Raw genomic sequence first — 25,537 nt, forward strand, 5'->3', positions numbered from 1 at the left:
TCACGTGATTCATGATATCATCGCAATTAGGATCAGTGCACTGGTTAGCTGAAAACACAGAAGGGCCGCTGCATGACAACTTGGTCAGTTAAGCAACAGGTAAAAGCGAAAACATGGCGTCCACGTGGCCATGTTGACAAGGTGACACAACGTGATCGAAATATGACGGTAGTGCGCAGTAGGAGAGTGCGTCGGCCGCTTGGTGCTTTCTTCCGGACTTGTAATCGAGATCGAAATCATATACTTCTGAGCATCTGAATCTGAAAATTCAGTGGCCATGCCGTCCTGGCAAGTTTTCGATCGTTGATAAGCAACATAAAACTTTATTGTCGGTAACAGCAGTGAAATGCCGACCGTGGATGCATGGGATCAATTCCTACAGGGACCATAGAACAGCCAGGAACTCCGGTTCGGTGATTGTGTTCTTCTTTTCCGCAGAAGTGATAACGTAGCTTCCGTATACGACGACATTCCTGCGATAAGCACGGTCGCACTGCAACAGCACTGCGCTAAATCCTTGGCCGATACCATCAGTGTGCACTATGTGGGTGCCTGACCATCATATAGACAAAGGAGGGATGGGGAGGTCAAGACGCGCTTAGGTTCCGGAAAACCGGCGTCGCACAGACTGCACCACTACAAGGAATTGGTCGTGGCAAGAAGTCCACGGAAGGGCGTGGCCATAGTGGCGAAGTTCCGAATGAAAATTTAGAAGTATGGGGTGAGACCGAGGAAGCTACGCAGTCATTTTGTAGGAAGTGGGCGTGGGTAGTTGAGCACTGCGTAAACCTTCGGATCAGCCTGAACGCCGTATTCATTTACAAGATGATCCAGGACTTTAATCTCTGTGCTAGCAAAGTGCCACTGTTTATTTCGTGACCAGCATGCGCAAGGCACGTGAGCATGCACTTCGTCGAGACGGTGCAAACACTCAGGCAAACTCGACTAAAAGACGACAATGTCGCCCAGATAACCTAAGCAGATTTTCGACTGAAATCTGCGAAGACCAGTTTTAATCATACTTTTAAACGTGGTAGAGCATTGCATAAACCGAAAGGCATTACGTTGAACTCGTAAACGCACTAGGAGTAGAAAAGGTGACCTTTTTTGTCAGCTTCACCATTAGAATATGCCCCTGGCCAGAAGGAAGATCTAGGCTGGCGAAATATTGGGCCCCTTGAAGAGAACCAAGTGCGGTATCGATATGTAGCATCGGATAAACATCCTTGCAAGTGATCTTGAGCGCGCGGTAATCAATACAAAAAAATAACGATCCGTTTTTACCGTCCATTAGGCGCACGTGCATCATGGTCTCTCCGTGATCGCGGAAGGCTGTATTCTTTCTATTTTTCATTACTTTTTGTTAACCTAATCCTTTTTATCCCGCTTCTCCTTTTTGTACCTTTTGTAAACTTTACACTTGATAATTACTTTTCTACCTGCGACGGTACCAAACAAAGAGAAATATTCGTTGTCTAGCATTGTAATAAATACGTAACAAATTTCTCGGTTCGCGCTTGATCGCTGTTCGGAGCAGTTTTTCCTCAATTTCCAAGCTCGTATAATATGTTTCTCGCGCCCCTTTCTCCAGTCTGCCCCCACGGTCAGAGGCGTGTGTTAAAGGCGACCCCGAAGGAATATTGCCATCCTACCTATCGAGCTAGGCAGCGCTTCGATAACTTTTCCCTTCTTTAAAAGATAAAAAATCGCACGCATAGTCCTTACGCCCGACCAAAAGATGTGTCCAAAATGTGGCTCATAGGTGGCTTTTTAAACCTCTTCTAAAAAGTCGTTCCATCCGGGAAGCTTACACGCCGCGTCTAGGGCCCATCGGTTGACAGTCTTCTCGAGCAAGTAGGGAGCATAGAATTCTCAATTCGCTAAATAAGGGGTCCCTACAGAATCCGTCGCTGCATACCGGGGCCACGTGTGGCGCGCTTACAATCGATCACGGATCACGGACAACCGGAGCTAGTTTTTTTGCACCTACGTTGCTCTGGGTTGGGCTTCTGCCCCTTAAGGAGACCTCGCAGCCTCTAGGGTCAACTGACTGACCTATTTCGGACGTTCAGATTCGATGTTGAGAAGTCCGAATCCATTGTGTGTGTTCTTTATTTAGGTTTTACTGCTTAAGTGGCATGGAGCAGAAGTACAACATCTGAACTCCTCCTTTACACTACATTCCCAGGCTTAGAATGACGCCTAACATCGAAAAAAAAAAGAAAAATGCTGAGAGATAGTGATGTTAACTATACAAGCCTAGGTGCAACCAAACTACGAGAGCCGCTACGCCTCAACAAAAGACACTCCCTCACCAGAACAGCAATATACCTCCCTGGTGCAGTATTCGGTCACTACCTCCGTCATGACTCCCACAAATAACACATCGCCCTCAGTCTTCAGCAGCTGCAAAACACATGACCAAGGCGACGGTCAGACCTACGACGCGGCAGAACGTGCTATGAATCTGTGGGCATCGACAGGCCGCCACTGAGAATTGAACATGGCAACGGTCAAAACGCAAACCATTTCGACTGAAGCTAGCTTAACAGGACTCTTAGGAACTATCGGGCATTGCGTCGGATATTTTCCTTAGTTAGGTTAGAAGTCCTGGCGAGGCTTATACACTGCTGACCAACGACCATGTCCTCTCTTGCAGAGGAATTCCACCTGAGAAACCACGCGCGGTAGGATTTCTAATGAATAGGTACTTAGCGGGCAACACTGACGAGGTTTAGAGCATTATTTAGAGAGTGGTGGTAGCCCTAATAAAGCTAAATATGAGGTATAGAATAAAAGTAGCACAAACATATGATCCAACTTCCAGCCATGATGATTAAGAAATAGAGCAGTGTTTAGAAGATGCTGAACTAGCGGGAAGAAAAGTGAAAACTCAGTATACTGTAATCATGGCAGACTTGAATGCAAAAGTGGGGGAAAAGCGGGCTGGAGAACAAACAATGGGCAACCACGGCATCGATACCAGGAACACTACACGAGATATGTTGGTAGAATTCGCGGAAAGCAACAAACTCCAAATAATGAATACCTTCTTCAGGGAGGGTAGTAACAGGAATTGGAAAAGCGCTAATGGATACATAGAAACGAAAGGATTTCATAATCTCTGCCGTTCCAGCATAGTGAAGGATGCAGAAGTGTTAGGTAGGGTAGTGTGCAGTGGGTATAGGTTAGTGAGGGCTAGATTTCCCTCAAATGAAGACATGAAGAGCAAAATTACTCAAGAAACTGGCCAACGTATACTTAGAAAGGGTAAAAGCTGCCGAGTTCAGGCTGGTGCTTGCAAACAAATGTGCAGCTTTTGATCAGAGACGTGAAGGTGACAGAGGTAATGAATGAAACCCTAACTAAGCCTGCTTCAGAAGCAGCAGTTGAAGGTGCAGGTAACGTACCTAAGCAAACAATAGGCAAGCTATCCCAGGTAACAAGTGACCTAATAAAGAAACGACAATGTAAGGAAGCGCCGAACCCAAGAGATCAGATAGAATTCTCGGAACTGTCAAAACTGTTCAAAGACGAGAAAGTAAGGGATATTCGAAATTATGACGCGAGGAAGACAGAGAAAGCAGTCAAAAATGTACGCAGCTTGAAATCAGCGAGAAGAAAACTCGGCATAGCACAAGCAAAGATGCATGCACTGAAATATCAATAGGGTAATATCATCAGCAATTTCGAAGACATAATAAAGACAGCCGCAGAATTCCATACTCACTTGTACAGTACCCAGCGCATCAACGCTACCTCATTTCGAGGTAGGAATGGAGCAGCATACAAAGGCTTCCTGCATAACTAGCGACAAAATTATAATATTCTTGCAAGACATGAAACCGCCGAAAGTGGCAGGAAAAGATGGAAAAGCAGTCGATGTAAGCAAAGATGGAAGAACTATCACGTTTGAAAAGCATGCTGCCCTTCTTTAAAAATGTCTCAGGACTAGATTAGTTCCAGAGAACTGGAAGCACACCAACAAGATACTAACCCACAAAAGTGTGACGTTAAAGTATTGAAATAATAAAGGCCCATTAGCTTACTTACAGGACCGCAGAAAATATTCACGAAATATTGTTCGATAGAATAAGGGCAACACTTGTCTTCAATTAAGCAAGAGAACAGCCGGGCTTCAGGAAGGGATATTCTACAATAGGTCACATCCGTTTGATCAATCAGATAGTCGAGATATCTGCATAGTAGAATCAACCTCTCTATATGCCTTTTATATGTTATGAAAATGCATTCTATTGAGTAGGCATACCAGCAGTCATACAGGCAAGGATTAGGGAGGCATGCGCGAACATCTTGGGAAATCTGTGTATTTCCCAGAAACCTTGGTTCTATACAAGGAAAGCAGCTATACCTATAAAAGGCTCAGACAAGCAGGCGCAATCTCTCCAATGATATTCACTGCATGCTTGGAAGTATTATTGAAGCTATTAAACTGGGAAGATGTAGGAGTGAGGATCAACGGTGCATATCTCAGTAACCTTCAGTTTGCACCTGTCATTTTCCTGCGCAGCAACCGTAGGGACGGATTTTAAAAAATAATTGAGAACCCTAACATAGAAAGAGTAAGAGTGAGGTTGAAGAATAATACGTGGAAGGCAAAGGTAATGTCCAATAGCCCAGCAAGGGTTCAAGATTGTGAGTCGGCGAAGGAATGCATGTACCTAGGTCAGTTACTCACAGGAGATCCTGATCATGAGAAGAAAATCTGATGAGAAAGAAAAATGGGATGGAATTCTTACGGCAGGCATTGCCAGATCCTGACTTGGAACTTACCACTACCATTGAAAAGAAAGGCACGCAATCAATGCATTCAACCGGTGCTAACATATTGGGCAGAAACTTGGAGGTTGACAAAAGACGTTCGAGAACAAGTTTAAGTCTGCGCAAGGAACGATGGAGCGTAAATGCTTCGCATAACGCTAAGAGACAGGAATAGAGTAGTGTGGATCAGAGAGCAAACGGGCATAACCGATATACCGATGGACATTAAGAGAACAAATGGAGCTATGCAGGCCCTGTGATGCGTAGGATGAATAAACGATGGACCATTAGAGTCACAAAATTGGTGTCAAGGGGAGGAAATTGCCGTCGAGGATGTCAGAAAACTATGTGGGGTGATGAAATTAGGAAATTCGCGGGCACAAGTTGGAATCAGTTGGCGCAGTACAGGTGTAATTGGATATCGCAAGCAGAGGCCTTCGTCCTGCAGTGGACATCAAATAGGCTGCTGCTGACGATTATGAAAACGACCAGTAATGACCAAGAACTTGTAGAGGGGCGCATGATGTTCTTTTCCAGCATGTCGGCGGCGTTCTACTCGATGATTCGGTGTTCTGGTAAGAGGCCCGGTAGGGACGACGGCGTGCAATAGTTTTGCGATTGGTCTCGATGCGGTGGGATACGACGGCAGTCTCTACGAGTAAAGGCGAATTGGTGTCAAAGGATCAGTGGTGCTTCGTAAGCAAATCCAGCAATACGTGAGTCTGTGAAGAGGTAGGTTCAGGGCTTATTGCGGAAGCAAGGCGGATGGAGTAGCAGATTTACCTGCCGAGGCGGAGCTTGAGAAGCATCAAGAGGAAAAACTGAGAGTGGTGGTGTGTCCACGAAGGACGTGACAGTGGTGCCTTGGATTGTATGAACAGCTGTAATGAACGTACAACCACCTTTGAAACGCACAGGACATAAAGCGAAGACCTCACGGGAAATTGAACAGCCAGAGGGCCACATAGCACTAAACTCAGCATGTCCTAGCCATGCACCGAAAGACAATAAGACAGTCGTGCAGAACATAGAAGGTCAGAGGACAGTGACCTGGTCTAAAAAAGTGCTGGTGGGAACGTCCACACAACCCACGCTATTCGCTCACTATGAGCAACAAATAAAACAACTAAGAAAGGAAATCAACAGGTGAGAGCATGCTTGCAGCAAATAATCGCCCATCTACCACCAGAGCAACAAGATACGCAACCACCGCCAACGCCACGGCAACGTGAATCAGAAACGCCGGCAGACCGAGAAAAACGCACGCGTTGCAACAGTCGAGTTGGGCGACAAATTAGTCGGAAAATCACGGCAAACTCTAGAAATCTGCAACACGCAGGACCTGCAGACACTCAGCAAAACCAGGCAAAGTCAGTGTCAAAACCACTAACAGCGCAAGATGGCGTATGCGCAGATGCTGAGCATTCAAAGGCAGGAAAGATACACTGATACCCAGCGCCTCGTAAAGAACCTACGCGAGGAGTTTCAGACGGTAAGAAATGCAATACAAACTCAGGTGCAGGCGACATTCACTGAAATTGAGAGAAATATTCAGAAGCAATATGATGAACCTAAAAGGCGCATGCCAGCAAGGAAAGATGACGGCATGGCCTATATGCATTCAATAGAACTGTCGAAGTTTTGCGCAGGATGGATCCAAACAAAGACCACAAATTAAAAAATTCAAACCCCTTGTCGTGCTTCTACAGGAGTCAAGGGGACCATGCACTTTTCCAGGTTACCGAACCTTTCAGAAGGCTACGAAACTACACCAGAGCAAAGGAAACCAACAAGCGCAAAGTGAAGCTGCTCTTTTAGTTACACACGATTTCAGCGCAGCCGAAATACAAACACTAGATTTGTGTAATGATTTCAGAGAAATTGTGGCAGTAAAGCTATGACCACATGGCCACCGGCAGTCCCCACGTACTACAGACCTTTAATGGGCAAGCACTGGAATGACTCCTACCAATGGCTCGGAAAGGTGCAGGCACAAGCAGGAGGCCTTCCCATTCTAGTGTGGGGAGACTTTAAAGCCAAGCATCAAACATGGGGCTCCACCAAAACTGACCTGAGAGGACGCATACTGCACGACGCAATAGAAATGTCAACTCTGGACATGCGCAACACACCAGAAACATCAACCCGCATAGGGCTACACGCGCGACAACAGGACACAACTCCCGATCTGCCACTAGCCACTCCAGGGCTCAAAAGGCAATGACATGGGGAAGCAACCCTTTACCAATAATTATCACGCTCAATCGCAAAAAGATCTGAGAGAGGAGAGAAAGGGTGTTTTTTTTTTCTGCAAAAAATTTCGAATCGCCACCGGGGACTCTTTTGCGCACTTTGAAAGATTCAGCGCAATCATAGCGGAGGCATGGCTAGAGGCAAGAGAAACTATCCCATGAGGTGACAATACAAATCACATGGATATGCACCTTGCAAATCTATGGCGGACGGTCAACCGCTTCACACAGCGATACCGGTATAAAGGAAAGCATAACAAAGACCTAATGCGCCTTAATCATCAACACCAACCCATCAAGGAATACGAACAACAATTCGAAGGAGACGCGTGGCACAATACGTGCGTGAAGCTTGGCCTAGAACCCGGTCTAAAAAGACTATGGCAGGTTTTAAGAAGCCTGCTTGGGCGCAAGAAAGGCGCGTCTCCTGTCGCTCAGCTCTTTTTGCGAGAAGAGCCTGCCGTGCTGGAGGACCGTGTCATTCACACTTTCTTCCCACATGCTGCCGAGGCGCCTTCGGAACCGCTGCCTTCTGCCACGATAGACAATACCAAAGAGGAGCTAAACACGCCCTTTACGCTGAGTGAACTCGTAGCGGCCCTTGCACAAAGCAAAATGAGGTCAGCTCCCGGGCACGATGGAGTGATTTGGCAAGAACTTTGAAACCTCAGCAATGAAGCTCAAGAGCAGCTCTTAACAATTTTCAATGAATCCTGGAAATCCGCACCAGTGCCGGATTCACTAAACCGTCTACCCAATGCCGAAGCCGGCAGAGACCACACGAAACCAGTTAACAGACACCCCATAGCTCTAGCGTCAACTGTCTGCAAATTGATAGAACGAATGCTACACAAAAGAATACAGCGCTACATTGAATATGTACAACCAGGTTTGAATCCTGCGCAAGCAGGTTTTCGGCCGAACATGGGCACACATGACTGCCTGTGGTTTCTCCACAGAGTGATCAACCGTAAGTCTCGCAAACGGATGCATTACTATATTCTTGCAGTCGATATGCGTGAAGCATTCGATAACGTGAGACAAGAGGCCATCTTACAGGAATTGGCAACCAGGTACCCTAGCCAAAGAACATACAATTGGATCCGTAGCTTCCTCCAAAGCAGACCATTCTAGCTCCATGGCAAGGTACTCGGATGGAGTCCGTAGACATACTGCTTGGATAAGGGAGTGCCCCAGGGCTCAATTCACGGACCTATGCTATTCAATCTGGCCATGACACGGGTGGCAGAAAGTCCTGAGCGAGACACGTCGGCCCGTTTAACTATTTACGCCAACGCTATAAGAATATGGACGGTGGCGGTGGATTATTCAGGCATACAGAGAATGCAAACTGAACTGCAAGTAGCGACCCTGAGCCTTAGCATCACTTTAGATAACCTCAGACTGCAGCTCTCGCCAGAGAAGATGGAATTGATCAGCGTAGACGGAAATAAAGCGACCAGCGTAAACAAGCGGATCACTTTACGCATCTGCCAAAGTGATATTACGTCGAGTAATGCACAAATTAGGATCCTCGGAGCACAGATTGCTAGCTGCAACAGCCCCCAGGTATGGGTTCGCACACTAAAGCAAAAATGGAGACCGCTGTTTCACATGGCTAGACGAATATCGAGCAAGTATGGCGGAGCGCGTGAGAAAGCGTGTCAAACGGTTGGAAAAGCGGTCGCGGTCGAAAGGACTCTTTACGGGGCGCCCGTGTACGAATTCTCTGAACGAGACCTCGGCGACACCGAAAAGTCACGCAGGGCCACCCTCCGTACGATCACTGGGCCACCGAAGCACACGAGGAACGAGGACCTGCTCAAGCTCGTAACGATTACACCCATACGGGACATAATCAATGAAGTACGAATTCGAATGCGCTCCCGCGGTTGGAAAACACGATTCAAGGTAAACAGATCATGGCATGGGATAAATAAGTCCATGCGAAGCCAGAGCCCGCTGAAGCGACCTTAACGCCACCATGGGAAGCACCACTGGGCAAACGGAGGCAACAACGCCCTATCGCCAGACGAAACGCAGAAGCTAGAAAAATATTTGAAAAGAGATTGGAACTAAGAATGCAGCAGCACAGCATTGACATCTACACAGACACTGCAATCACAAACGACATAGCAAACATGGCCTGGGTTAGCACACGTGCACCCCAACACAATGGCTATCACATATGTCAGCTTCCGGGGGTGGGACCTTGCAAGCTGAACTCTTAGCTATATGGGGAGCGGTCAACACCACTCCCATTGACATGATCGAGAGACGCTGTAGAGCACAGTGTGCGAAATAATTATCGGATCCTTACTGACTCATACGAAGCGGTGACTGAATCAACGGTGCCTACGAGAGATGATGCTGTGGCCAACAACAATAGAAAAAAGCTAAAGAGAATACAGGTAAATGGGACAAATGTTGAAATTCTATGGACACTGGGGCACAGCGGCACGGATGGGTGAAACGCAGCCGCTCACGCAGCTGCCGCATAAGCGGATGAGTTTGATTACACGCACTGCTTCCCACACCACATTTCCTCGGCAAACCCCGCGGACCAAAATCCATACCTAAAGATATTCGCCGAAGGCTCTCCTAGCAGAGCACTCATGCATTAAATTCGCACTAACATAAAAACAGACAGTAAACGGAGACTAATAGAAGCTACCTCAATAGATGTGTTTGACGACAAGGGCGGGCCTACTCACACGGAAGAGGTTTTTTTAATAAGGTTATGACCAACGCTGCATACACACCGCACATACATAAGAAATGGCACCAACCCAGAGTAGCTAGGATTGCGAACACTTATACCCGACGCACGCATTCCCAGGAGCCATGCAGAGCAGACTTGCAACACCTCATTTGGAGCTGTGCAGCTTTTTCAAAAGGGAGATCTAACATTCAACATTTACTGCACGGAGACATGAGCACACTAGGAATTGGCTTGCAAACTGACCCTGAAACATAGAAAGCCATTGCGACATATGGCAGACAAAGTGGCTTGTTTCAAGTAGTGTAGAAGGGGTCGACCAGCCCATGCGAGAGCGGTGGAACTGAACATGCACCTGAGCCTGCATAAAGTGAAAGATCAAAGAACGAGATGAAGATGTGATTCAGCCAACAATCCGCGATGGCACATTCATTTCCCTCCTAATCCCCAACAGCGGCCTAGAGCCATCCGCTTCCTTCTAATAAAGGCTTTGTTCATTCATTCATTTATCTGCTCCACGCAGAGATGGTCCCATGTAAGCTGTTTTCACTTTTTTCAAGCGAGAGCACAAGTACATGCGCATAACACAAATAGTAGCTCCCGTGTCAACGAAAGCCAATAACCGCACACCTTCCACAGCCATCTATAACATGCTTGATGAGCGCTCGGGAGGAATTACAACAGTTCGCGAACCTACAGCTCTCCTCCTAATAACTGCACTGGTTGTTTATTGGGGCGCTGGACAGGTGTTTTTAAAGCCGGGGCAAAGCGGGGAAATGGAGCGCCGGAATCGCGATGGGGAGCGGAGCCTCTAGGTGCAGATACTGGGGGCTTCTTGGATAAGCCGGGCGGAGATGGATATCATCAAAGTGGCCGTTGTATCATTCATAAGGAGACTGCGCATCGCGCTCAAAGGCAGCGTTGCCGCGTCGTTCGTCCTATTGGCGGCGTCCGCAAAACTGGGAGATGTGCCCACGTATGCCGCAGTAGTAGCAAGTTGGACGTGACTGAAACCAGGCAGACTAGTCAGGCGGATTGGGTGCTCGTATAAGGTGCTATCCGACTTTGAACAGGCACAGGCGACACGGTGCAAGGAAATCAGAGTGGCAATGCAGCAACGTGGGTGTATGAAGGTGGCGTCATGCAAGGAGAGGGGGCTGGATGATTGGCGCTGATCATAATAGTGCCTTATAGGCCGGTAGCAGCAAGATTAACGTGAGCGCTCGAGGAAGGTAACAGATCGTGATATTGCCGTTCAGAATTGAGAGCTCGAATAAGAGCTCGGATCAGAGCGCTCCTGGTCACGGGGCTGGTGAGGGAATGGTGAGTTGGGCTGCAGAGGGGCTGCAAAGGCGCTGGCACAAAGAGATGATGTGGTGTACAGCCATGGGATTTCGCACCGCAAGGGCGTTGAAAAGGATAGATCCAACGCCTTTGAGTAGGTGGAGGACACGGCTAGTGTCTGGTGTGGCGTTGCCGATGCAACGGCAAAGCACGAGAACGTCCTCAATATACGACATGCAGGACTCGCCACAATGCTGCAAGCGCTCAGGGAGCTGCTTCTTTGCAACACTAGAGTGGACTGCAGGCTGTCAAAAATATGCCGCAGGTGCTCTTTGAAAGGAGACCACTTACGGAAGTCCTGATAGTTATTCTTAAACCTATTCGTGATGTCCTCAGTGATGTAGCAGGCAACATTTTGGAATTTAGAAGCATAGTCCCAGTGGTTGAAGGAGCTTACTCGTTTGTAGCAGTCAATCCACCTTTCACCGTCATCGCCAGGCAGGTCAGGGAACATCTCAGGATCGCGCTGATGGCTGCTTCTATCCAGGAGGGCAGGGTGGCTGGCACTTGAACGGAGCCGGTGGACGCTGCAGGCTCGTCTTGGGACATATCGGTGGATACTTGTCGCAAGCAACGACCTCAACGACGCTCCAGGAGAGGAATTCGGAGAGGTCAAAGAGATCTTAAAGCACCTCAACGATTGAGAAGCAGAGGCTTCTCTCGATGCTTTTATTCCCGACGCAAGAGACAGCGCGCCAAAGATGAAGATGCGATGCGGCGGTGATGGTTATACAGGGTCTGTTCTGAATGAAGTAGGACTCATTGCTTTTTAAATTATATTCATGAGAATAGTGTAAACGATTGGAATTTTTCAAAGTAGCCCCCTTCTGCATCTACACACTGATGCCAACGACTTTTCCAGCTTTCGTGAGCCTTTTAGGAAAGCCTGGACCGGAACGCTATTTAGCTCCCTCGTCACAGCCCGTTGAACTGCCTCTACCGATGCGTGATGCTTCCCCTTGAGCGTCGATGTTATTCTCTGGAATAGAAAAAGCCTGGCGGGGCCAAGTCGGGGCTGTAGGGGCGCTGAAGCAGCGTTGCCACCTTGTGCTGGGCAAGATACTCCACTACGCGTAACGCCATGTGTCTCGGCGCGTTGTCATGGTGCTGCCGCCTATTGTTGGCGATGGCTGGGCGGGCACGAACAATGCTTTCTCGCAGTCTATTGAGGACTTCCACGTAAGAAACTGCATTGACTGTTGGTCCGGGTGGTACGAACTTTTTGTCGATGACTCTATGTCGATCGAAAAAGCAAATGAACATGGACTTTTGCTTGGATTTGCTCATTGGTGCTTTCTTGGGGCGTGCGGAAGGAGGGGTGTGCAATTCTAAGCTCTGCCGAATGCTCTCCGGGGCGTAATAAAACACCCACGTCTCGTCACCGGTCACTACATTGTCCACAAAGTCGGGGTCCTCATTGACATGATGAGAGATCCTGGCAGAACGCTCTCCAGTTGGCCTTTCGCTCTTGTGACAACACTCCCGACATGAACTTCGTGCACACTTTCCTCGCGCCTAAGATTTCTGTGACGATCTAAAAAATTTGGGTTCGAGGAATGCTCGTCAACAACAATCATTGCGACACTCATCCTACGATCTCTATTCAGTAAATTTTTCGCTCGCGACACATTTTCGTTCGTCTTTCTGGTCGAAGGGCGTCCGTGAGGCCGTCGTCTTCCATTCTTTCCCTACCTTCTCAGAATAGCTTGTTTAATGAAAAACGCCCGATTTAGCCATGGCAGCATCACCACAGGGCTCCTTAATCATGTTGTGATTCTCCTTGCCCATTTCGCGAACCCTTACGCAAAATTTGATCGCGTATCGCTCATCCAGTAAACGCTCCATGATTCTCCGTAACAAGACGTTTCGACAGGGGTTCACAGTACAAGCGACCTGCTCTCTTCATGGGCCAAGAGCCGACTGCCGATTTTTCCCAGCGTTCCCAATATTCCCCTTCGCCGATCCTGCCCACGCAGACCGGCTCTCGTGCGTTTGTTCACCCAGGAAAAAGCCACTCCTACTACTTACAGAACAGACCCTGTATAGATAAGCGGAAGATGACGCCCATAACATATATGCTCGCAATATTACGTGTGGAGAGATGCAGACAAAGCAAGCAATTATTGTGTATTTACAAGAGCAGTGCAGCCAGAGACAAGGATGGAAACCAGCTCGTGCCACGCCCAGATGCCCGTCTTCTTTTGTTCCATGTCTCTTAAGCGCTTGCTGTATCGTAACAATCTTTTGTTGCGATGCCTTCTGTTTGCACCCGTGCATTTCCTCTTGTGGCTGAAACTATTCGGGCTTCACATGTATGATAAGCAGATTCCAGAGACTGCTGGTACTTTTTTCATTTGTGCGATGAGAGCAAGCTTTCAACTGTGAACATGGTCATTTTCTCAAGAATAAAACGTGCTCTGCGCTGTGAACGTCGTCGAGATATCAGTGTTGCCTGGTGTGGCCTCCAAAATTCGCGCCCAGTCGCGACCATGCCCAAAGTAGTAGTATCACGAAACCTATAAAAAGTTGCCAGGTGCGAAGGTAGCACGATATCACACCAGTTGGCGTGCCCACATCCTAAATCCGTATAGGAAAGTTTTAGAGTGTCCTTAGAGTTATTAGCCAGTTCTGGTTTAGCGTACGCTATGCCATTGTGTACGCTATAAAATAGCGGGTCGTCGCTGCGCATGCGCAGAACGCTAAACGACCGGTAGAGTGTAGCATACGCACGCTATTTCTCAGATTTAACGTCAGCGTCTTTGCGTGGTTTGCGGAGTTTGCGTCAAACATGGTGATGGTCCCGGCTGTCCGCTTGGAATTGAATTTGGCGTTGCTTTTGTAAAATGCTCTTCGTTCGTAGCAAGTGACTGTGTACACGTATTTCGCTTAGTCTCAGGCTGCTTCGACAACAGAGTATTACGGATAACCTTGTGGTGTTTTGGAGATCGCTTCTCGTTTCGAACGAGTCGAAACCGAACGAAAGAAACATTCGAGATGTCTACGCTACCTGTTGCTACTATCGGGACATAACCGCAACGACGGAATACGACATCTGAGATCCGAAGATTTTGCAGGCCAACTAAAACTAATAAACGTGTGCTGCTTAGCGTATGCTATAGCTGCGAACGCCAAACTAAAACTGTCTCTTTCTGCTTACGGATTAGCGGGTTACCGGCTGCGTGCATGGCACTCCACGCATGGAGCATGGTATGTACGGCGCCACCATTTTCTCTGCGCATCAAAACTGCCCATTGGGTAGTTACCGTCACGAGATAGCGTCCTAGCGGACGCGCAAGCAAAGCAATCGATAGCATTGGGAGCGCGTGATAAATTTCGACATCAATGTATTTTGTATATTGTATCGTTTAAGGCTTTCAAGTATTTTGCATTCAAAAAGGATAGAAGAAATGCCCGGGGGCTACACTTTCGGTTGAGGCAACAACCGAAAGTAAACAAAAGCAACATTTCTTATCGTGATAGCGTTAAGGGCCTCGTCAAAGGAAATCCCGCGTCGGTGGACTTGCGCGTCGATAAACATCATCCCGAACACATGTTTATAAGTATTTATCCGGCCTTACTATATGACATGCGGTATATGCGGGTTATATTGCCACACCACTTTATCACTAATGTTGCTCGTATACTTTGTCTTACATTCTTGACATATTCCTTTGAATTACGAGAAGGACCGCCCACAAACAACTGTCATGAAACAAAACACCGACAGCGCAATCCTTTTTATTAAATGTTGAATATTGCTTGAATGCCAACGTGCAAAACAAAAAAAAATGATGTAAACCTTGTGGCGTGGCTCTGCACTATCTCCTGGATGGGCCCATGAAGAAAGCCGCGTTTCTACCAGAAAGTCGTCTTCGTGCACAGCGTTCGCCGCCAGCATTTCCCGGTAAGCACTACAGTTACATAAGCCGCACATGCCGGGAAGCGTTAGCTTCAGTCTGGGATCTGTGAATGCTATCACTTTCAACTCCCAAAGGTGAACTTAAGGGTAGACGAAATTTTCGGTATACTTATTCACCAAATTTTATGTTTTGCTGAAGCTCATTTTGCAATAAACATCGCATTACCAAACGTAAGGAAGGATACCAACGAAGCTATGTATATGCTTCCACCATGGTAAAACGTGAATAAACCACAGCAGTGAACCCTGACTAGGCTGATTTGAGAAGCAGTAATTCAAGTGAGAAATAACGCACCAAGACCACCAATAGGTAAGCTCTCACATGTAACAAAGGGTTCAATAAAGAAACAATAATGGCATGAAAATGTAACGCAAGAACTCCGATTATATCAGTTCTTATTGAAGAAATGAGGCGTTAGGCTGCTCTTCACTACCTCCAATAATTTTGGTAGTCTCTGCCAAAAAGTCAGTCGTGAGACCGACGATAAAATAAGGTTGCAGGAAAAAGCATCGACAGCAGTGTTCAAGTGCCCTTGTAACGTCATTTACGGGATTCCTTTTTTATGCGGACATTGCTATGTCAGACACACAGGACGCTGCGTGAATGACCGCATTCGCGAACGATGAAATAAGGTTAGTATGCAAGAAAATGATAACCACGTGTCATTGCATTGGCTTTAATGTGGCTGTTAGCGACGTTTTAAATATTGCCCCATACTGTCGAACTCGTGATTAGCACGCATGACTAATCTCTGAAGCCTTCCACATCCGTAAGAGTTAGGATGCTTGCGTAAACTTTCCTTGCAATTTCACTCTTTTCGGAGGAAATATCGTTCATAACGGAGTGATTACATTGCTATCTTACTTCCACGCACGCTCCCTTCACGTCTTCTCGCACCTTTCTTGCAAAGCTGCAAAAATAGCTGCAAAGCTGTAGAAGAATAGTCAGCGCAGCTGTGAGTCACGCTCTCACGTCCTGATATTTGATGCCGTTTGTCGTCACTTCCAAGACTCATCCGCCCATCGTCCGCAGTGGGGAGCGACACGTACCTTCCATGGGCTGTAGAACCTGGTGGACAAGTAGGTGGTCGATCTTGGTCAGGTATTCCAGACCCGCGGGGCAGCCTCGGATCGCGGGCAGGGCCGGTGGTGCCAAGCTCGGCGTCCACATTGGAACGTAGGTCCCGCGCTGCGCATCAGCCACCGGCGTTTCGGCCATGGGCATCGCGGTTGCTTGCTGTCTCACCATTCCAGCGGTCGGCGCGAACACCACGGGCTGCCCTGTCTGCGATCCCCCGGATGCTGTTCGCGATGCCGGGACAGCTCGTGGTGTTGCCGGCAATGGTGCCGGCCATGATGCCATCGTGCATGCGACAACGCTTTCCTTTGAAGAAAGCCCGTCAGCAGATAAGTGCCATCGGAAATTCCTTTGCAGACTTCTCAGCAGCAGCCTGCCTGCGGTGTGAAAGTGTGCCGTGAGGAGAAGACGTGAAGAAGCCTTCCCGCTCCATACTTACCCTCAAAGGTGGTCATTTACATGGTCATGAGAACATGTATCACTGAGCGAGAAAGGAAAGAAAAAACTCCTCTCTTCTAATATACTACTATATGTTTATTTAATATCATAAGAATGTTTGGTGGGCCGGAAACAGCCGCTGAAGAGGCTTGACGAAGCCAACGCACCCAACAGAGGCTTGGCAGTTGTAGACGGAAACAAACAAACAAAAGCTGCGCGAAAGCTATTGCAGACAAAAAACTGAGGTTCCCCTGAGGCCCACCAATGGAACATTCGTTAAATATATTGGACAACCGAATACAGGACTGAGAACGAGCGCCTTCTATGGCTGCCGCTAAAGAAGCAAGTAGATTTATATGCTTTTTCGCATGTGATAAAGCATATTTATGCTTTTGTTTGTGTTCGTAAGAACCCAAGGAACTCAGAGAAACGCGTATTTCAATAACCAATGCGTTAGTTTTGGCAAGTGCGTTATGTATATTACAATGTCGAACATCGTGGTCATTGGGTTACAATGACAACAAAAATATGACAGTACGCGGATGTAGTGTGCTGGCGCTGCTTAGCAAAAACCAGATATTTGGCTGCAGTTACCTGCTTCTGGTATTGAGGATACACCTATATTTCTTTCTAGATGGCAGGCCCCATGTGAACGATGAAACCGCCGAGCGAATCTTCGAGCGAATAGCACAAGTGACTCCTCGCACTTTGACCTCTCTAAGAGGATGACGACTCTGCTGAAGACGTCACATTTTCTCCATCGGTGCCACTGGATGATTCAAGTTCTGAAGATGAAGACAATGAATGAAGGCTCCCCTTCGACAACAATTCCACTTCATGATAGAGTCTGTAAGCGCGACTGAACGGGGACGTAGAAAGAAACAAATACACAGAAAGCGCGACACTTTCAACTGTACATTTTATTTCCTCACGCATCGATAAATGCATACCGTACGAGCGGAAACCAGCATGACAGAAAAATAACATTCAGTGGTTCATGTCGATGAACCTTACACCTGTGCAAGGCGTGGTGAAAACATATACTGCAATCGTTATAAAGATAAAGCAAAGAATTTTTTCTCCGCTCCAGCTAACGACACTGATGGCGTGCTCACGCACTTTTCCTCTAATTTTGCAATTTCACAGGCCTCGACAATCTCCCTTGTCATCCTGCTATGAGCGCTATACAAAAAGGAAGTGCTTTCAAACATGGGTTTGCAGGATCTATTTCGGCAATGAATACGCAAATGACCCAGTTTGCTTTAGTGACGCTATATCAATTCAATTTTAGTGTCTCATTGATGAATCTGCCGTGGTGACCGACATACGTTCTTCTGCAAGAAAGTGGAATCGCATAGAACAAGTTATGAGGGCAGGTTAAAAATTGTTTGCGATGTTGAGTTGAACATGCTTTCAATTTGTTATGCTGTGGATTAACCTGTTTGCATAGCTTCCGCAGGCGCTCAGAGGGCAGACAAAACCACGTCCACTCTAATCTTAATTTTGGAGGTATTTTCTTTGACACAACTGCACAGAAATTGAGGAATAAGTAAGTCGCGTCCACAAATCTGCACACTCTGACTGAAGGGGTTCAGCAACTCACGCTTACAATACAGAAGATATATGCATGACCAGCAAAAAGGACCATGGACATACTCGGGTTTTCCGGCTTTTCGCCACTCTGAGGCAGAGGTTCTGGTCACTGATGAACCGATCACCATCATCATCATATCTTATGTCCACTGCGGGACGAAGGCGCCTCCCAGTGATCTCAAATTACGCCTGCCCTTGTACCTGCAAATTTTCTGATTTCATCAACCCACCAAGTTTTCTGTCGTCCTCGTCGGCGTTTCCCTTTTCTTGGCACCCATTCTGTAACTCTAATGGTCCACCCGTTATCCATCCTAAGCATTACGTAGCCTGCACAGCTCTATTTATTTCTATAGAAGTCTAGTAGAATATCGGCTCCCCATTTGCTCTCTGATCCACACCGTTGTCTTGCTGCCAGCGTTATGCCTAGCATTTTTCATTCCTTCACTCTTTTGCGTGCTCCTCCAAATTGTTCTCAAGCTTCTTTGGCAATCTCCAAGTGTTGTCCCCATATATTGGCACAGGCAAGATGCATTGATTGTATACGTTTCTTTTCAATGATATTGGTAAGCTCCCTGTAAGGATCTAGCAACGCCTGTTGTATGCAATCGAAGCCACATTTCTTCTTCAGTAAATTTCCCTTTAGTGATCAGGGTCTTGAGCTAGGTAAACATGCTTCTTCACGAACTCTAGAGGCTCAGTAGCGATTTTGAACTCTTTCAGCTTTGCCAGGCTATCGTACATGATCTTTGTCTTCTGCACATCATTCTTCAACACCAATCTTACTTTCCCTGTTAAGGTTCTAGATCATTTGCTGGAACTCGTGTCCAATGTTCCTGGACAGGAAAATGTCATCGGCGAACCAAAGGCTGCTGAAACATTTGCCGCTGATCCTAACTTCTATGTCTCCCCAGTTTATTGGTTCGAATACTTCGTCTAAAGATGCAGTGAACAGCATCGGAGACATTCCCTGAAACCTCTCGAAGTCTTCAGACATCTTGTATAATTGCCAGAAAGCTTTTCAAGTAAGATATTGTCTCTATCTTTGATTACATCGATTGTTATTCCGTCTTCTCCTGCCGCTATACACATGTGATGCCTGACAGGGCTATTCTATCTTCATCGCTAATTGTGGAAGAAGCTTCTGTATGCTGCTCATTGCTACTTCTTATAGTGGCAGTGGTGCTGCTGTAGGTACAGTACAGATCAGTATTGAATTCTCTGTTTTGTTTCTATATTTCAGAAATTGATAATGATATTGCCCAGCTTAACTTTCGGTGCATATATCTTGGCTTTTCCTATGTCTAGTTTTCACGTTACTGATTTCATGCTGCGTCCATCTTGTACTGTTTCCTCGGCCATCCTGACGTTATAATTTAGGATAACAGTCACTTTTTTCTTGTTGATCAGTTTTGACGGCTCCGCGAATTCTATCTTATCTCATGAGTTGTAAACTTTGTAGCTTGGTTGTTTATTTATTAGTTATTTCGTTACTTGGGAGGGCTTACCTACTCTTTGCCTATGTACCTTACCTCCCCATTGAACTTGTGCTTCTGAAGCAAACCTAGGTACTGTTTCATTTATTACCTCTATGCCATCATCAACACTCTGTTCTAAAGCTACACATGTTTTAGCGAACACCAGTAGGAATTGGTCTGCTTTCACCCTGACTACGTCTAGGTTGGCCTGTTTCTTGACCAATTTTAATCAATATTTTTTTCGTATTGAGGGAAATCCTAGCCCGCATTCGCCTATAACCACTGCTCTTTATCCTACCTAACGCTTCTACACCCTGTACTACAGTGGGATCGGCAGAGAATATGCAACGTATTTCAGTTCTTCTTTCTTCATTACGGCATCTCCAAGTCCACTTCTTGTTGCCCCGCTTCCGAAAGAATGAATTCGTTATTCGGAACTTATATATATCCGCGAACTATATCTACGTCTCTTCTCTAGCGTTGCTAGAGTCGATGACGCAGTTGCCAAGTGCTTGTTCTCCAGCCTGCTTTTTCCCTACTTTCGCATTGAAGTTGCCCTTGACTTTAGTATACTTAGTTACGCTTTTCTCCTTGCTAATTCAACATCTTCACAGAACTGTTCTGTTTTTTTATCTTCGTGATTGGAGGTTGGGGCGCAGGTTTGTAATACCTTTATTCTATACTGCATGTTTAGCGCTTATACTATTACAGCTACCCTCGCATTATTGCGGTGCACACATTGCGCGCCAACGAACTTGTCTGCTAAGGAAAGCCATGGAAAGCGCTTAACTTTCATACCATATGTCACTTAGGTCATCATCATCATCAGCCTGGTTACGCCCACTGCAGGGCAAAGGCCTCTCCCATACTTCTCCAACTACCCCGGTCATGTGCTAATTGTGGCCATGTTGTCCCTGCGAACTTCTTAATCTCATCCGCCCACCTAACTTTCTGCCGCCCTCTGCTACGCTTCCCTTCCCTTGGAATCCATTCTGTAACTCTTAATGACCATCGGTTATCTTCCCTCCTCATTACGTGTCCTGCCCATGCCCATTTATTTTTCTTGATTTCAACTAAGATATCATTAACTCGCGTTTGTTCCCTCACCCAATCTGCCCTTTTCTTATCCATTAACGTTACACCTATCATTCTTCTTTGCATAGCTCGTTGCGTCGTCCTCAATTTAAGTAGAACCCTCTTCGTAAGCCTCCATACCCTCTCGTAAGCCTCCCTTCGGCTTTGCCTCTCCAGGTCAGTGAGCATGCATTGCAGTTGGTCCCCTGAGTTACTAAGCAAGGCAATATCATCAGCGAATCGCAAGTTATTAAGGTATTCTCCATTAACTCTTATTCCCAATTCTTCCCAATCCAGGTCTCTGAATACCTCCTGTAAACACGCTGTGAATAGCATTGGAGAGATCGTATCTCCCTGCCTGACGCCTTTCTTTATTGGGATTTTATTGCTTTCTTTATGGAGGACTACAGTGGCTGTGGAGCGGCTGTAGATATTTTTCAGTATTTTTACATACGGCTCGTCTACACCCTGATTCCGCAATGCATCCATTACTGCTGAGGTTTCGACTGAATCAAACGCTTTCTCGTAATCAATGAAAGCTATATATAAAGGTTGGTTATATTCCGCACATTTTTCTATCACCTGATTGATAGTGTGAATATGGTCTATCGTTGAGTAGCCTTTACGGAATCCTGCCTGGTCCTTTGGTTGACGGAAGTCTAGGGTGTTCCTGATTCTATTTGCAATTACCTTAGTAAATACTTTGTAGGCAACGGACAGTAAGCTGATCGGTCTATAATTTTTCAAGTCCTTGGCGTCCCCTTTCTTATGGATTAGGATTATGTTAGCGTTTTTCCAAGATTCCGGTACGCTCGAAGTCATGAGGCATTGCGTATACAGGGTGGCCAGTTTCTCTAGAACAATCTGCCCACCATCCTTCAACAAATCTGCTGTTACCTGATCCTCCCCAGCTGCCTTCCCCCTTTGCATAGCCCCCAAGGCGTTCTTTACTTCTTCCGGCGTTACCTGTGGGATTTCGAATTCCTCTGGACTATTCTCTCTTACAATATCATCGTGCGTGTCACTGGTACTGTATAAATCTCTATAGAACTCCTCAGCCACTTGAACTATCTCATCCATGTTAGTAATGATATTGCCGGCTTGGTCTCTTAGCGCATACATCTGATTCTTGCCAATTCCTAGTTTCTTCTTCACTGCTTTTAGGCTTCCTCCGTTCCTGAGAGCATGTTCAATTCTATCCATATTATACTTCCTTATGTCAGCTGTCTTACGTTTGTTGAATAACTTAGAAAGCTCTGCCAGTTCTATTCTAGCTGTAGGGTTAGAGTCTTTCATGCATTGGCGTTTCTTGATCAGATCTTTCGTCTCCTGCGATAGCTTACTGGTATCCTGTCTAACGGAGTTACCACCGACTTCTATTGCACACTCCATAATGATGCCCACAAGATCGTCGTTCATTGCTTCAACACTAAGGTCCTCTTCCTGAGTTAAAGCCGAATACCTGTTCTGTAGCTTGATCTGGAATTCCTCTATTTCCTCTATGTGGACGTGCTCAGCAAGGTGCGCTGCAGTGACCATAGGATGGTAAGAACTCGAATTAGCCTAGACCTGAGGAGGGAACGGAAGAAACTAGTACACAAGAAGTCACTTAGGTATCTTCGATCTTTCTTTTGTGGGGTGGAGCGCCAAAGGTCATTTTTCGCAACCTTTACCAAGAATAGGAAAAGATCAATTCCCGTTTGAATAGAAAAATGGGGATCGCTTTAGCCAATAAGATACACCAATTTTCGTCAGCGAGGTCGTCTTCATTCATGTTCTGCACCTTTGATGAGCACCTCTCCCTGCTTGACCATTTTTAGCTGACAAGAAGAGTGCACACAATGCGCGCTAACAATCGTGTGTGCTATTACATGCCTGTGCGTCACGGATTAACTTTTAAACATTAGGTCAAATTTGCATCTTCGATCTTTTTTTTTTCTTTTTGAGGGGTGGTGTTCTTAGGGTCATTTTTCGCAACCTTTCCCAAGAATAACAAAAACATAAATTACCATTCGATAGAAAAACGGGGGTCACATTAGTCAATGCAATAGACCACCTTTTCGTCAGCGGGGAAATCTCCATTCATGTTCTGTCCATTCAAAGGGCACCTCTCTAACCATGGCGATTTTAAGCGGACAACAGTGCACACAATGCGCGCTAGCTATCATGTCTGCTAAATATTACGTACCGGCACGCCACGGAAAGCACTTAACATTCAAACCTTCGTTCACTTACGCATCTTTGATCTTTTTTTTGTGGGGTGGCTCGCCAAAGGTCATTTTTCGAATCATTTAGCCAGGAATAAAAACGATAAATTAACGTTGATAAGAAAAAACGGGGATAGATTTAACTGATAGGATTGACCTCCTTTCCTTGAGCGGGGACATCTCAATTCATGTTGTTTTCAATTAAAGGGCACATCTCCATCGCTGGCACTTTTGAGCGCACAAGAGTGCATGCAATGCGCACTAACGATCGTGTCTACTAAGTATTACATGCTTGCACGCCACGGAAAGCGCATAACTTTCAAACACTGGATCACTTGCACATCTTCGATATTTTTTTGTGTGTGGGGTGGCGCACCAAGGGTCATTTTTCGGAATCTTTAGCCAAGAATACTAAAGATAAATTCACGTTGATGAGAAAATTACGGATATCTTTAGCCAATAGGATCGACCGCCTTTTCTTCAGCAGTGACATCTCACTTCATGTTCTCTGCATTTAAAAGGCGTCTCTCCATCACTGGCAATTTTGAGCGCACAAGAAAAGTGCACGCAATGCGCTATAACAATCGTGTCTGCTAATTATAATATGCCGGCAAGCCACAGAAAGCGCTTAACTTTCAACCATCGGGTCACTTATGCATCATCGCTATTTCTTTTTTTGTCGGGTGGCGCCCCAAAGGTCATTTTTCGGAAGCTTTATCAAACAATAACAAAGATAAATTCACGTCCATGAGAAAAATAGGGATAGCTTTAGCCAATAGGATGGACAGCCTTTTCTTCAGTAGCGACATCTCAATTGATGTTCTCTCCACCTAAATGGCACCTATCCATCGCTGGCACTTTTGAGCGCACAAGATGGTGATGTGTGGTGTTTTATGGCGCAAGGGCCAGGTTTAGCCAAAGAGCGCCATGACAAGTGATAATGTTGACGAAGTATTATTGGTGGCGTGCACAATGAATTCCTCATGGTAGATGTCACATGGTTGTAAAAGGGCCTAAAATCTGTAGCTGTAAGTGGCGTAGAATATATAGTTGATAAAATAATGACGGTGACTAGGCAGTGATGTGGGCTATGGCAATGGGCTTCCGTTAAAACATTATGCAGTAAAACATAACACTGACACCAGAGTTTCAAGCAAGCCCTTGGATGCAGGGCTGTTAGTCATGTGCTAAAAATTGCCTGGCCAAATGATTTTCAGGGTGTCGGTTTCGGCTAAAAAATCTAAGACTATGTGCAGTTTAAAAAATGGTTCGTCACTAAGAAAAAACGCAGGATGGAGAGGTATATTTTCCCGATACGCAGAAGGGAAATGCTTTTTCCTCGCTGTTTCTATTGCAGGGCACTGGATAAGAACATGGAGGACAGTCAGGCTATCGCCGCACCTACTACAAGTAGGAAGATCCCCGCCAGTCAAGAGGTAGGAGTGAGTACTGTAAGTGTGTCCTATTCTTAATCGGCAAAGAAGTACTTCCTTGTACCGTGCTGTTTTGTCACTTATCCAGTTCCGCAATTTTGGTTTTATAATGTGTAACTTATTCAATGTTTGTGTATCCCACTCTTCTTGCCAATGATTCCTCAATTTACGGCGCAGAAAGGGCTTCAGGTCTGTGGAAGGAATCGGGATATTTCCATCTGTGTTGCTAAAACTCACTGACGTAGCATTTTCGTCAGCAGCTACGTTGCCTTTTATGCCTTTATGGCCAGGTACCCAGCATAGTATAATCGCTTGGTTGCACATATATGAGGAGCATAACAAGCTATATAGCTCATTCAAAACGGAGTTCTTATGCTTTCATAAGCTAATTAGGGCTCTCACTACACTTATTGAGTCTGTGAAGATAATAGCCTTAGCTACATTTGTGAGCCGCATGTGTTGAATAGCCGTAACAATAGCGTATGCTTCCGCTGTAAAGACACTGGTGTATGGGTTTAGTGGTCCAGATGTTGAAAGTGAGGCTCCCAAAGCTGCGTAAGCAACACAAGCTGGAGACTTCGAAGCATCTGTGTAAAATTCATCACATGAGTACTTCTCCTTAAGTTCCAGAAGATGTGAATATATGTGTGCCTCCGGGGTTCGTTTCGATATTTCTGAGAAAGAGATGTCGCATTTGATAGTCTGCCACTCCCAAGGCGGTGGAAGCCGTGTAGGAGCCATTAGGACATTGTGTAAAATAGGGACCCCTGTTTTTTCTGAGAGTGCTTCCAACCGGAGGGACAGAGGAGGTCTAGTGGCTGGGCGGTTAAGAAACAGCCTAGCAGTGGACAAGTCGCATATACTGGAATGACAAGGATGTTTAACATCTGAGTTAACTTTTAGGGCGTAGGAGAAAGTTAAATATGTCCTTTGGTAGTGCAATGACCATTCGTTTCATTCGACGTAGAGGCTTTGCACAGGGCTAGTCCTAAAGCGCCTGTAACAAGGCGGATACCTAAGTGGTGAATAGGATCAAGCATTTTAAAAGCACTAGGTCCGGCAGAATTATAGACTTTTGCTCCGTAGTCAAGGCGTGTTATTATTAGACTTTTGTAGAGCTTTAAAAGCACCGCATGTCGCTTCCCCAAGATGTACGTGACAAGAGCTTCAGCAGGTTCATAGACTTGAGGCACTTTGATTTCAGATACTTCAAGTGTGGTGCG

The 25,537-nt window shown here is 46.2% G+C and overlaps 1 protein-coding gene across 1 annotated transcript in view; it reads right to left on the reverse strand.

The window, feature by feature from the left end:
- Window positions 1-25,537, reverse strand: part of LOC126520185 (phospholipid scramblase 2-like) — a 75,632-nt gene that overhangs the window by 4,304 nt on the left and 45,791 nt on the right. Inside the window, exon 2 of the mRNA XM_072285710.1 lies at window positions 16,067-16,471. Coding sequence (XP_072141811.1) covers window positions 16,067-16,379 — 313 coding nt within the window. The 5' untranslated portion in view covers window positions 16,380-16,471. The remainder of the gene's footprint in view (window positions 1-16,066; window positions 16,472-25,537) is intronic.

This window comes from Dermacentor andersoni, unplaced genomic scaffold (assembly GCF_023375885.2).
Source record: "Dermacentor andersoni unplaced genomic scaffold, qqDerAnde1_hic_scaffold ctg00000039.1, whole genome shotgun sequence".
NCBI classification, from domain to species: Eukaryota; Metazoa; Arthropoda; class Arachnida; order Ixodida; family Ixodidae; genus Dermacentor; species Dermacentor andersoni.